General features: G+C 52.6%; 5 protein-coding genes across 5 annotated transcripts; 3 read left to right on the top strand and 2 right to left on the bottom strand.

The window, feature by feature from the left end:
* Positions 1 to 4,358: 4,358 nt before the first annotated feature.
* An07g07130 (hypothetical protein) lies at positions 4,359 to 4,903 on the top strand (the record flags this gene model as incomplete). The annotated part of the gene is made up of 3 exons (XM_059748570.1): positions 4,359 to 4,448; positions 4,478 to 4,729; positions 4,868 to 4,903. The coding sequence occupies 3 exons, from the start codon at positions 4,359 to 4,361 to the stop codon at positions 4,901 to 4,903; spliced, it is 378 nt and encodes a 125-aa protein (XP_059601000.1).
* A 154-nt stretch (positions 4,904 to 5,057) lies between these two features.
* Positions 5,058 to 7,935, bottom strand: An07g07120 (uncharacterized protein; the record flags this gene model as incomplete). Its single annotated transcript, XM_059748569.1, has 12 exons — positions 5,058 to 5,117; positions 5,319 to 5,360; positions 5,586 to 5,715; positions 5,886 to 5,947; positions 6,019 to 6,066; positions 6,264 to 6,319; positions 6,401 to 6,567; positions 6,651 to 6,709; positions 6,944 to 7,035; positions 7,254 to 7,478; positions 7,675 to 7,806; positions 7,908 to 7,935. The coding sequence occupies 12 exons, from the start codon at positions 7,933 to 7,935 to the stop codon at positions 5,058 to 5,060; spliced, it is 1,101 nt and encodes a 366-aa protein (XP_059600999.1).
* A 202-nt stretch (positions 7,936 to 8,137) lies between these two features.
* An07g07110 (uncharacterized protein) lies at positions 8,138 to 10,273 on the top strand (the record flags this gene model as incomplete). Its single annotated transcript, XM_059748568.1, has 2 exons — positions 8,138 to 9,220; positions 9,359 to 10,273. 2 exons carry the CDS (start codon positions 8,138 to 8,140, stop codon positions 10,271 to 10,273), a joined length of 1,998 nt encoding a protein of 665 aa, XP_059600998.1.
* Positions 10,274 to 11,021: 748 nt separating this feature from the next.
* On the top strand, positions 11,022 to 12,273 carry An07g07100 (uncharacterized protein; the record flags this gene model as incomplete). Its single annotated transcript, XM_001391747.1, has 2 exons — positions 11,022 to 11,080; positions 11,286 to 12,273. 2 exons carry the CDS (start codon positions 11,022 to 11,024, stop codon positions 12,271 to 12,273), a joined length of 1,047 nt encoding a protein of 348 aa, XP_001391784.1.
* A 165-nt stretch (positions 12,274 to 12,438) lies between these two features.
* An07g07090 (uncharacterized protein) lies at positions 12,439 to 13,547 on the bottom strand (the record flags this gene model as incomplete). The annotated part of the gene is made up of 2 exons (XM_001391746.1): positions 12,439 to 12,986; positions 13,055 to 13,547. The coding sequence occupies 2 exons, from the start codon at positions 13,545 to 13,547 to the stop codon at positions 12,439 to 12,441; spliced, it is 1,041 nt and encodes a 346-aa protein (XP_001391783.1).
* Between the last annotated feature and the right edge of the window lie 255 nt (positions 13,548 to 13,802).

Genomic DNA, 13,802 nt, shown 5'->3' with positions numbered 1-13,802 from the left:
GAGCCTCGTCTTTCGAGGTGCGATTCAGGGCTGTATGGGGAGGGTTCTGGACTGGTGCGACCCAATCGGCTTCGAGGGAGGCCAATGGTAGATCTTGAGCCAGAAGCATACGCCAAAGAGGAGGAACGACTGTGTTCATCCAGTGGATGGGCGGACGCCGAGTAAGAGTATGGTACAGAGGTGTGGGGGGTGGAGGGAGGATCATTTTGGGAATGCAAGGGGCTGTCGTAGGTATTCAAGCGAAGTTGCTCGGGAGAAGGGGTCTGTTCGGCAACCCGAGAGGTTGGAGAACGGAGCGCACTACCGGACATTCTGAATCGCGACTGTAAGTTCGTTACAATTGCCTGGTCAGTCTACAAGATACCAATTTATTGACAGGAATCACAGATCTGGTGTTACTTACGCGCCGGAGTTCTGAGCGCCCCAGCGACTCACGACGGTCGGAGTCCGACCTTGCGATATTCAAAAATACATCCTCACTTTTGGAGCGAAAATCGTCCGCGACTGGGGTTTTATTGCCGTCACCCTGACGGTCCAGGCCGTTCATGGCGCGATTGCGCTCGTCAGCCAGCAATCTCCCTTGGGAGTATGTCACGGTGGATGATGGCATGATGCTGTTCACGTCCGAAATCGACTGCTGAGCGTAAAGGGACGACTTTCGACGCTTCGTTGCATTGGGACTCAACACACGGACAGTCGAGTTGGCGTCCAGGGGCAGCGCGGCGTCGCTTTCCTTTTCTAAGGCCCGCCGCGGTGACGGTGGTTGCGAATTCAGCAGCGCCTGATCGCGAAGGTGGGACAGATGGAAGTTGGGGACAGAGCGCCGGGGGCTGTCATACAAGAAAGTGCGCTGGGGAGTAGGGGACGGGTCGGGACCCGGGGGCGTGTCGTCGCCGTTCAGCACAGAGGCGGCCGCGCTGAGGTGCGACGTCAGGGCTCGCTTGCGCAGGGGATACTGATATTCGAAGCTGAAACGGCTCTGCGGGAGGCGAGGGACGGGCGGCACGGAGGAGGAGGGGAGATGCGACGCAACGGGGGTGGAAGCCGATGGCGAAGAAGAGGCAATGGGAGCGCTTGGTGTTGTTGTTGTCGGTGCTGAAGGGGAGTCGCTGGCGCCGGCGGATGGGCTTGTTAGCGCGGCTGCTTTGCCCGCGTCACGGGGATCGTCCGCTCGCAACATCATGGTGGCCACGGCGGAACTACGCAGGCTCGGGGCGAGCACTCGAGCTCGAGGCTGGCTTCCCTGGGATTCCGGCGGAGTTCTCGGGCTTCCGTCCGGACGAGTGACTCGTTGAGGGGATGAAGACTCGGTCAGATTTGGGTTTGACTCTGACGTCGCTCCAGCACTGAAAGTAATGGTTCGGGCCCGATTCACGATCGAACGGCGACACAGTGAAGCCGACGGGTCCTCGAGCGATACATGGATGAGCGGGTGCACCGCGGATTCGGTTTTTCGCCGGCGTCGAGTGTTGAAACGATGGTCTGCTGGAGATGAGGAGAAGGAGGAGGAAGAGGAGGTGGAGGGGAGGGGAGGAGGAGAGGCTGCATTGCCAGCTCCTGCTGCGTCTGGGGACATCTGCAACTGCACCACCCGGTCAGGCATCCACACGCATTGTTCGATCAATCACTTGGATGGTCGTTTCCTCCAGTCATACACTCGGAATCCTGAGGCGATCCGAGGCAACTGACACTGGGGAAATTAATCTCAAACAAATAGACGAAAAAGAAAAAAACACGGAGTGAGGGAAAAAAAAGAGAGAAAATAATATGATCTGTTCAATGAAGTGGACCTATGGGGTGGACATCATATATTATTATTATACTGGTTACGATGCGCAAATTAAAAATATCTACCATGCGATCTCTCTCTTCTCCTATCTACGTACTACTAATTATAACTGACTCGCCTTGAGGCTCCAAGGGCGAAGGAAAAGAGGGGAAATTCCTGGGACGCCAGGGAATAAAAGTGGACAGGAGGTCAATTCGATACTAAAACTCGAACATAAAACGGCGGACGGAACGGTTGCTGGCGGGTGGCTGGGCAACTCTGTAACTGCTAACCTGCTTGAGCTGGTCAAGGACGGGATCGAAAGAGGCCAGTGGGGAGAAGGAGCAAAAGAGAGAGAGAGAGAGACAGAGAGACGGAGAGGGACGGAGGAGGCGTCAGACCGGAGAATAACATCTGTCGAAGACGGATCTGTGATATCATCTCCAAGTCTTTCAGATCGGATTGAGGCTGGGTTTCCCTGCATTTTGAAACCCTTCCGATATCAACTCTCTAAATCGGGTTCAAGACTGGCCATATCTAAACTTGTATCTCCCCTTTCAACGGTCCAGTTTCAACCCTACGCTCTTCGCTTAGCAACGATCCTCATGGTCCGTGTGGAAGGGCTATACTCCAGAAATTTCTGTGTTGTCTCCCTTCTGTGAAAATTTCGCCAGTAAGACATCATACCTTGTAGGGAGTCAACCATGGTTCACTCTCAATGTCCCGTGGTTGGATCACTGTCAAGCTCGCTATCTTCATGTTTTGATCGGTAAAGATGTCTTATAGTCGACGCACACTGGCAGTCGCACACAAATTCGAGTAAAAAAACACTCAGATTAGAAAGCAAAAGAGTTTATTGAATGGCTGTTTCTATTTATCCATCTGAAGGGCCGCCTTCAGCCTCGAGTTGCGAGCCATTATAGGAATGCTCTATGTCAAACCATCGAGGGGATTCTACCCACTACACCATAGATCATCCTGTACTACTCCAATCATGACAACAGCCGTAATGTTTAGTCCAGAGACGGACTCTTTCATCTCTCCTGGATCGAGCTTAACAGTGGAAGTCACAATGTCAATTCAATCCTGGACATCTCTCGTGACTGCTCGTTTGCATGCGTTCACTACTGTACGTCCGGCTTGAATGCCAACGTCTCGGACAGCAGCCCAGGTGACCGCGGCCCTTTGAGATTAGGCCGAAGCAGGCTTAGGACATCAATCTAATTTATCCGGTCTAAGTTTCTCCCGTATTGGACATAAATGAGGGCCAGCCATAGACCGCGTTCTAGCCTATGGCACCCCGATCCCGAAAAGCGAGCAAGGACTACTACGGCCGAATCCTTTAGATCTACGATTGGTGCAGCGACCGTGCTACAGCAGTTGATCGTGTTAAGATCTCGAATTCAAGCGAACCATGACGAATCATTAGCTCATCTACCACGCAGCCTGTTGCGAGATGTATGAGGCAACGACGCATTGATTTGCTGTCTCTTTGACATTGAGTAGCTAGGACCCTTTCATCGGTTACATCCGAACAAGTGTGAACTGAGGCACCTCGCTTGGGTATCATAGCTCGAATCAAAACAGATCGGCAGCCAATATAGCTCTATCAAGGTATCATGGCATTAGCCGATGAGGTAGCAGCGCTGCAGTGGAGCGGAACAGACCGTGCAGGCCGGTACCAACGGCAGGAAACGCTGTCATGTGTCATGTACAAAGGAGTGCTCAGGATCAGTGACCGACTCGGTAGATTCCGTCCACGAGAGAGTTGCTATGTGGTTGAGACGAAACAGCACCGCCCAAATCTCCAACCAACCTGGTTCCGCAAGCACCTGGACAGAGCTTGTTGGTTGGGGTAGCTCCTCCAACAAGATTAGGATCCAAACGTCAAATGATTCAGTGCGCAAGCTGCGAGGCTATTCTGTCGAAACAATCTATCTGAGGGACCTGTTTCACATTAGCGTGTCTAGCTGCTCGGATTAGGGCCAGCTCTGTCATCGGCAGCAGATCGTGGTCGCCAGGGAGCTCCAGCTTCAAGGCGACCTATTCCACTTTATTCTGTAATTTTCGTGCTGCCTAGAATTACCTAGTTAGTTAACTATGTGCGCAACCGATTAGTCAACAATAATGACAAAAGGAGAGATAACTGACGAAAGAGTAAGTTAGTTGGCGAGGGGAAATTTTCGCCCACGTACTTCATAATCAAACCCTCCCCACAGCAATCACCGACGTGATGCCGAACGGGCGGTCCAAGTTCTATGGCTCCAACCAGTAACCAGAGGAGAGAGCCCTGGCCCCATAGTCTCAGATAGACATTGCTGCCACGTGGGATTGGGACCAGAAGGGTCAAGTTTCATCAATTGTCTATAAATCTGTGACATCAGTTGCAAGGACAGTTTGTGCAAATCCATGGGGTATTGGCTCGTAGAAAGGCAGGTAGAACTGCGAGATTGGTGAGGGTTGACGGTCTGACAGGGTAGCACTACAGCTGCTACTAGTTTCTATTTTTGAGGAGCCGTAAGCGCGGCAGTCTTCGGTCAGCCGTAGACAGTCGTGGTTTACCGACAGGATCCTGGTAATTAACGACGCAATGCAGTGCACGTCATTGAACAACAAAACCCCCATGATTGACCTCAGGTCTGAGCATTCAGACGAACATCATTGCGTACACCCACCCATCGTCAGTGAAAATTTTGTGACCATAGTTAGCCGGCTCAAATTCAATCACGTCAAGCGGGCGTTGTGATCGTCCACGGTCGCAAGTGTTTGATAGGCGGGCAGCGTGTGACGGAGGATGTCGCACACGTGACTGCGAGCCCCATCCGGAGGCGGACTAGTGGCTTAGCATTGGATTGGCGTGTTTCAAGCCGGGCTGAACCCCTCCACCGCCGTCCCCATTGGTTTGACTTAGCGCGCGCCCTCTTTTGGCTGCGTGTTTCAGCTGCAGTGGCCGATGGCGAGGTTTGTAGGTCCGGAGCTGTGTGGTATATCCTTGGGTGTGCCCGAGATGGTTGATACGGGGACTTGTGGTTGTCGACCGCGCTGGTTGAAACCGTGAGATGATACATCCCGCTAAACGAACCATAACAAATCATCCAGAAATTCGGACTCTCTTTCGTTGCGGCGGAGTACTAAGCACCAACCGTGCCGCGGTTTCTCCTCGTCCCACACTGCCCATAACGGACGGTCCACCGTTTCCAGGGGCTTGTCTGGGATGGTGGATCGCTTCAACTTAGCCCCAGTCAAGTCAGCCTTTGCGTTTCACCTTAGCCTGTGACCCTCCGCGCCGTTACCTGTTTCTCATAGGCTCGATGCCAGAGAGAGGTCCCTGCTGAATCGCCATCCGCATCTAGTAAAAAAGCGATTCTACCCCTCAAAGTTGTGTACTCTTAAGTTCTGATCTCTTGCAGTCTGCTTTATCTCGTCCGGTTTGTTTTGGAGGGGTTTGCCCGTGCTTTTTTTTTTTTTTTTTTCATCTCTTCGTTGTTGTCTTCTCTCTCAAGCCGGCTTGACCACAAAGAACCCTTTGATTAAGCATCCAGCAAACAACCTTCCTGCGCGAACCGTGCACTTCCCCAGCGGGTCGGACACCCTCCCCCAATACGGTATTATTATTGTTGTGTGTGTGTGCAGAAGGTTGCTTGGATACGTATCCTGCCGGGTCTGTCTGATTATTATTACCCTCGTGGGTTAAACAGACAGTCTTTTTTATTCTTCTGTGTGACTTCTGGAAGTCTTCTTAACCTTTTCTTTTCTTCTGATCTTTTCTACCCTGACCGATTGACCACACTCCTTATTGTTGTACGCCCAGAGCTACCGTCGCTACGAGCTCTGCAATTGTTTGACCGGTGTACGGATTGAAATTCTTCCTGGAGTCACTATTCTCACCGGCATATTTGATCCCAAGCCTCACCTCCGGTTTCTGTTGAGGCTGAACGGACCATCTCCTTCAAGCAAAAGGAAGAGCTCTACAGGTATGTATACAACTGTTTTATTTTTATTCCATTATTATTATCCTTTTCTACTGTCGTCCATGTTCCGGTTACGTTGCTGCTTTCCTCTTCTTCCTGGGTTTATGTCATCTCTGGGTCCTTTCACACTAGTCCCCCCATCGCACTTCACTGCCTCTGTTGGTTTGTTCCTGGACCAACTATCGTTTGCAGCCTTCCCAGTGGCACCCTATTGTGGAGACCATTTTACTTTTTCTTTTACCTTCCTTTTCCAATTAATCGATTGCTTTTCTCCTGCACCTGACTTCTCCGAAGAGGACCCCAATGTGGAATTGGGGAAGACCTCGACTGAGTCGACCAAAACTCAGAGTTGGGAAGTGGGAGAGAGAGAGAGAGAGAGAGAGAGAGAGAATGAGAGATTGAGAGATTGAGTGAGAGTGAGTAAGAGAGCGAGAGAGCGAAAGAGCGAAAGAGCGAAAGAGCACAGAGAGACCCGAAAAGAAAATGCCCCGTCACGATTGCAACTCATGATGTTGGAGAGGAACCTCCCCCCAGTTGATTTTCATGACTGTTCTCCACCCCCTTGTCGCCGTATCGGAACCTTACCCACTCGACCATCACTTCCCAGTTTTTCCCGTCCAATTCCTTCCGTTCCCTTCATCCCCCGGGCGATGGGGCCAACCTGACTGGTTACTTGCCACGACCAGGATGGAGGAGGGGGAAGAAGGGAAGGAAGAGGAGGAAAGCATGGAGGAGGATGCTGGGATGGGGTGGCTCTGACATGCCGCTGTTGGGATGAATCTGGCATCTGATTTGCGTGCTTTTGGCGCCCATGATGCACATTCCAGCCTTTGCACACCAACCCGGGCGGCTAAATTTAGAGCTGCAGACGCTGGATGTTCTGCTTCGACCGGGCGTTGATTGGGTGACACCCACTGGCCAAATGGGGCTGTTGGGTATCCACTTTCACAGCGTCAAGGATGGTGATTGGCTGGTTGACAGCAACACGGCCGGCCGGACCCAATCAGGACATCCGCCCTTTCCCTTTCCCGTCCCAAAACGAACTGCAACCATTTTACGTTTTTTTACTTTTTTGACTCTCTTACAAGTCTGGCAAGTCACGGCGTCTTTTCCCATACCGTGCGGTGGTTTATTCTTAGCGCTCGGGTGGGTTCGGTTGCTTATTATTTGCTGCCGTTGCTGTGACTGCCGCCACTAAAAGAACTTGCTGCTTGTGCTGTTGCTGTTGCTGTTGCTTGCTGCTGTGGTGCCTGCCATCGGGAGAGACAGGCTCTAGTCTAGTAGTAGTACTTCGTGCTCTGTCACTCTCTCACACACTCTCTCTCTTGCGCGCGCGCTCACTCTTTTACGCGCTTGCTACTACTCTCCCTCTCGCTCTCTTACTACTCTCTCTCTCTCTCTCTCTTTCGCCCTCGATCTTCTCTTTTCCCTTTCCCCTCTTCTACCTTTTTCCCCTCTCCTCTTCTTCTTACCTTCCTTTTCCTTCCTTTTTTTCTTTTTCACTAAAAAGACACCCCCTCTCCCTTCCCCTCCCTCATCACAGGGGACTTGCTTCTTTATCCACAAGCCTGCTTTTATTTTCTTTTGGGTGGGTGGGCAGTCGTTCTTTGCTCCCTTCCCTCTCCTCTTCTTCCCTGTGACCGAGACCCTCCCACAACTGCTGCTTCTTTCGTCATTCCCCGGAGGAACGACTGCCCACACAATCACCGGGCGGCTATTCCTCCCAGTTGCATTGTGCCCTCCATCACTATCCAGAGACCCTCCCTGGTTTTCTGCTTATTTTCTTTTTATTTTTTATTCCTTTTTCTTTTCTGGTTCTTGTCGTTCCCTCCTTCATCTTAATTGTGACTTCTCGATTTCGACTTCTATCCATGTCGCCGTTCTTGCTTCCCGTTGACGTTTATCAATAACAATCCTTTTACGCCTGTCACTGACAACATCCTCCAAAGAGGCAACAGTTCTCTTGCGGCATTCCTTGGTATGTTCCCAGTCTCGGACCTTGTTGGGACCCCTCTGTGAATGGCTTTCGTCCCATCGTTCTATCCATCATCTGCTGCTGCTTCTCCCCTGGTTCTCTCCACAACCGCCGGTAGCTCTCTTGGTTTCATTTCAAGCTGGCCGATCGCCATTCTGGTTTCACCCTCCTTGCAGCCGTGCTTGCCTCATACCATCGAAGGTCAACATAAGCTGAACCATGGAAGCTGATTGTCCTCTGTCCAAAAGGTCATTTGCGCTGGTAGCAAGTGCGACTCTATCTTGTCTTCCCCGGGCTGGTGGCAATACTTGTGCTACGGCTACACTATTCGCGCCAACGATCTATAGCAGCTGCGATCCTGAGAGGGTGTCCCCTTTCAAACGCAGGTGTACCTCCTCATCTCCCTCCTCCCCGGGCCTCACCATGCCTGTGCAAACCAGCTCACCGTCAGCCCCGGATTCGTTCCCTTCTTTTATGTCTGTGTTTGGGAGGTCGCCCGAGTTCCTCGACCCGAAGGGCCGAACTTCACTAGTCAAACCACTAAGGGTTCCGACCAATGTCACAGTCAACACATCGCGACGCCCACTTCCCTTTCAGCATCGCGAAAGTATATCGTCGATGACATCAGGCTCCACTGATTCGTTGCCCACTACCACCATCTCCACTTTCGATCCTCCTTCGGCCGTGGATACCTCCCCGAGTTCCTCGCCCGAATCTCCGTCATCGATGCCGTTATCATATCCTGCCTTTATGCCCGTTGCCCACAAGGCCGAGTGCCAAACGCACTCGGCGGCTCCAACCAGCGACTCGAAACCCTCAACGGATAGCCAAAATGTCGCACGGCCCGACTCCCCCGGCAGGCGCGCACGCAACCTCAAGAATCTTTCTCTGAGGATGCCTCTGCCCTCTCAAGGTTCACGCCCACCTATTGCAACGGCTTCTGTTGTAGAAACCACCTCCCAACACCATCTTTCTGCCCCGCCTTCCCCGATTCATGTGCCTCCGAAGGGCATGCGCCGCAAGCCCGCCAATCTTACGATACGCACTCCCGGGTTTGATCGGTCATTTTCAAGCAACGGTAACGATGTGCCGCCGACTCCGCACGCTTTGCGCCACACCGAGTCCTCCCCGTCCCTCACTTCGGTGTTTTCCCCCTCATTCGGCCCGAAGGGTGGCATGCAACTACCCCGACCGATGACCCATCATGGCGCACGGCGACCGTCGGGTGCGTCAGAGAGCAACCTCTCCCCTCTGCAAACGGTGCCCGACGAAGGGTCGGAAGTGCTGCATGAATTGGAAGAGGAGGATGATCACCTCGACTCGAGAGAGTCGACGCGGCGCAACGAGCGAGGCTATCCGAATGGACCGATCCAAATCTATGACTCTGGCGTCTTTCTGTACCTGGAGCCGACCGCGCAAGAAGCTTCACAATTTGATGTGGTCGTCAACGTGGCCAAGGAGGTGGCAAATCCCTTCACGGCGACTGCTGGTAGCACCGGCACGGTGGTCAGCACCCTGCGCAATGGATCGGCAAGTACGAAGCGACTGTCGACTGGCGAACCATGGACGGCCATGTCCGATGCATCCTTCAAGTCTGCCTTCGAATACCCCCCAAATGTCGAATCTTCGCCTGCCACACCTCAGAACGAGTCATCTGGACCGGAATATGTTCATGTCGGTTGGGACCACAACTCCGAGATCCTGGATGATCTATTCCCGCTCTGCGAGTTGATCGATTCTCGGATATTTGAAGGGAAAAAAGTACTCATCCACTGCCAGCTTGGAGCTAGTCGATCGGCATCGTTGGTTATCGCCTATGGCCTCTACAAAAACCGACAGTTGGATTTCAACTCGGTCTACGAGCTTGTTAAAGAACGCAGTCGCTGGGTCAGCCCCAACATGAGTCTGATCTACCAGCTGACGGACTTTCGTTCTCGGCTAATCCGCGGCAAGCTCTCGAAAGCGGCCCCGGAGGAATGGTTTGTCGGAGGGGCGCGCAGGTGCTCCGAGCCTCAGCCACCACAAACAGCGAGGACGGACATATCAGAAGCGAGCACGCCGGGATTTATGAGTGGCAGCTCGGATGCGGAGCAAGCTTCGTCTAATGGCCTTTCGCAGGCGTCGATGAGCTCTCTTTCGGTGTCCTCAAATCAGACGACGCCTCTGTCGATAGAGAATCTAGGCTTCTCTCAGTCGCTGTCACACAAGCGTAGCTTGTCTCCCCGGCCACTTCCGTTCCGGCAGGCTACTTATCACCTGGGGCCGACGGGCAAAACTCTACAATCAGAATATACTGCGCCTTCGTGGCGTCCCGAAGGCGGGCCATGTTCTCTGGCCAAGACGGATGTCTTCGTGCAAGACATGCCGGATGGAATGAGCTCCCTTTTCTCACCGCGAACCACTGGATTTCTGGCCCCGCCTCTTTCGCATTCTATTGCTGACTGCCTCGAGGACGACGGTCCACACGGGCTGCGGTTTGGGTCGCGAGTTGCAGACCCTCGATCACCGCCTCCAGGCAATGAGCGCCTGATCATGAGGAATATTGATGAGTTTCTGTAATTTCCGCCATAATGTCCAAGACAGCTTGTCTTGAGGACGGGCTTCCGGGAGCCCCGTCCAAGAAATGATTCCATGACCATATACACCTGAGGTTTACTCGTGTTGACCTTGTCCCATCTCTACAGCTTTTCATTATGATCTACTCGATCTACCGTCATTCCATCTTTCAGCTGTGGTGGCATTTCTTCTCTTTCTATTCGCTTCTACCATTTCCCTTTTTTTCTTTTCCCTCCTGATTTGATGACTTGATGACCAAAGCGGGCTTACGGTCGTTATTCTTTCGTTCATACATCTGCCACTGTGCAATTTTCATTCCCTTGGTCAACCAGCGGTCCATGTTGCATTCAAGGCCGTGCGTCGACATTGCATGCGTTTGGTCAACCGGCGTCCTGGGTGTTAAAAAGATGATAAAGGGCGGCGAAGAGTTGCCTGGTAACTTGTAATATTATTACTGTTCGTTTGTGATGCACCCCGTGTATTCGTCCACTCATTCTGTGTTGTCGATATTTGGCATTTCAGCTGCGAAATACCCTGGGGCTAGTGATTGAATCAAGTTTAACAGAACTTTATACACCAGTAGCAGTGTATGTAATGTAGGTTGTAGTTAGTATGGAGTCTACTTTGTAGTAGCGGGTTTTAAGCGGGCCGAGTGCCGAGCGGCTGGCGTTCAACGTCATGCGGGTTAGACTTATGAATTTTCGACACAGTCAATCTGCCTCCAAATCAGAACACAAGAACAGTTGGAAGTATGGCCGACGACAGCCATCCGGCGCATCTCTCGCCTAGCGAACTAGGCACAAAGGACTAGTAAGTAGCAGCAGCAGCAGCAGCAGCCAGCATCCACCCGGAGACGAAAGCAACGAAGTTTTCAATCTACCTACCCCGCTACCCCTCATGAAGAATTCCAACAACCCATATATCAACATCGATCATCAACCACCATATCTATACCCACAACCCCAAAACCAAGTTCTATACCTCTACTCATAATAATGTTCTAATTCAATTACAGCTGGGAAACCTTCTACGCACGCACCCTCTCCCACCTCTCCACAAAACACACCACCACCACCACAAAACCTACCTCTAACCCCAACCCCAACACCTCCGATGAAGATGAAGAATCCGAAGATGATATAGACGACGACTCCGACCCCGGCACATCGTGGTTCTCGGAACATAATGCCCCGGATAAAGTGCTGCAGTTCCTCACGGATGAGGAGTTTCCGCTTGCGCCGGTGAACACACTCCCTCCTCCATCATCATCCTCCTCCTCCGATAATAATGAGAAGAAGGAGAAGGAGAAGGAGAAGGAGGAGGGTAGTGACCAGCCAAGTATCCTCGACCTCGGCACCGGTAACGGGAGCATGCTGGCCCTACTGAGAAAAAGAGGCGGGTATAAAGGTGCCATGGTGGGGATTGATTACTCGATTAGAAGTGTGGAGTTGGCGAGGGAGTTGCAGAGGTTGAGGATTCATTCGGCTTATTTGTCGGATTCTGATGAGGAGGAGGAGGGTAAGGGGGAAGGGGAGGGTGGAGATACGAATATTCGGTTTGAGGAGTGGGATATTTTGCATGGGGATGTGCATGATACCGCTTCTTCTTCTTCTGGGGGAAAGGTTGATTGGTTCCCGTATGATAAAGGCGGGTTTGATATCGTGCTGGATAAGGGGACGTTTGATGCGGTTTCGTTGTCGGATGAGGTTATACCTGATGGGCAGGATGGTCATGCGTCCGGGAAGACTATTCAGAGGAGGGTGTGTGAGAGGTATCCTGGGATTGTGAGGGGGTTGGTGCGGAAGGGTGGGTTTGTGGTGGTGACTAGTTGTAATTGGACGGAGGAGGAACTTGTTGCTTGGTTTACTACTAGTGCTGGTTCTTCTGGTGGTGATGGTGAGGAGGATAAGTTGGTGGTTTGGGGACGGGTTGAGTATCCTCGGTTCAGGTTCGGGGGGAGAGAAGGACAGGGTGTTTGTACGGTGTGTTTTCAGAGGGTATAACCTGGTTTAGATTTTGATTTACTTTGGTATAGAGGTAATACTAGTATAGAAAAGATAAATGTGAATGTCTATGTCTGGCTCGCTGTTATATCTATGCTGTATCGTTGTCGTTAATCATGGCACATCTATCCATCCATCCCTCTCCTCTGGCATAGTTGATGGCATTCACTCATCTTTCTTCTTCAAAAGCGCAACCACACACCACCGTCTCCTATTCTCCGGCCCCTCTCCCTCCCTCTGCGCCACCCACTCGCGACGCACCTCGCGTCCATCTTCCTGGCCCGCAATCAAATCCCGCTCGTAGATCCGCTCAATCTCCAATCCCTCCTGCACCGCCGTCTCAAAAAAGCCTGCGACAATCGCCCGTCCAGTATGAAATCCAGCCACCACCCAGACGCGCCCGCCAGGGGCAAGGAACCAGCACATCGTGCGCGCGAGGTTCTCGTGCTGCGAGCGCATCCAGTAGCAGTCTGCGGCCACGATGCGGTTGAAGCTGGCCTTGTTTTGCACGGCCCAGGGATCGGTCTCTAGGGTGCCCCATTCGTGCGGTTGGATTGTCACGGTTGTGGAGGTTGAGGACACCTTGGGGGAGCGTAGGTTGTGGTCCAGGTTGAATTTGATGGCGCCTGATAAGGCGGGGGAGGAGGGGTGGTCGGTTGCTGTTACGGTGGATGCTTGGGCGAGGGCGCAGACGACGGATGGTAGTGCGGCGCCTGAAGAACTGTTAGTATTATACCTAGTGAAATTTAGGAATACTTCAGAAGGAGTAAAGGAAACTGACCAGCGCCTAGTTCCAACACCCTCTCTCCCCTCACCCTCCACATGGCAATCTCATCCGAACTCTTCAATTGACCACTAGCTTCCAGCTCATCTGCCTTCTCCACCCCCTCGGCAACAACCATGGCCGCGCTCCAGAGGAAGTGCGCAAACAGCTTTCGGCCCTCTTCGACATGGTTGACCTGGCCGTCGGGGCGGGGCAGCCCCTCCGCTACCTCCTGGGAGCGCTTGCCGCTCTGGGTTGGGTACGAAGGCACCATGATCTCGAGATCGCCATAGCGCGGAGACGAGTAGAGAAGATGCTGGCCTGGATCACCGTGGAAAGAGGGCGCATCATCTGGGAACAGGTGTGGGAGAAATGCGGCGAAAAGATCTTCGGAGGACTCCTCCGGGTCGGCCTCAGTCTCGGGGTCGGCGAAGTCGGGACGAGGGGCAGAGTCCTCGGAGTTGGGGAGGGGATGTCGACGAGGGAGAGGGCGGAGGCGCGAGTGAAGCATTTCGCTTGGGTCTTATTATAGGGACTATCTCAATAGTTTTCTCGGAGGGGCGCTTGAGGGGGGAAGAGAGGAGTTTGAAGTGGTTCTACTATAGACACACGGTGGGAAATTGATTGGTGTACCCACCACCGCTGCGGCCAATCGGAGACACCAGTGCCTGAAGTATAGGGCCGTCCCTTTTTTTGGGGCTTGAAAGAGAGTTGACTATCCATGGTTATTCGGGGATGATGTGCAAGGTGGAGAGCTACGATGCTG

This window comes from Aspergillus niger, assembly GCF_000002855.4.
Source record: "Aspergillus niger supercontig An07".
Classification (NCBI taxonomy): Eukaryota; Fungi; Ascomycota; class Eurotiomycetes; order Eurotiales; family Aspergillaceae; genus Aspergillus; species Aspergillus niger.
Note: the sequence above shows the minus strand (reverse complement) of the source record. Positions and strands in the feature narration are given on the sequence as shown.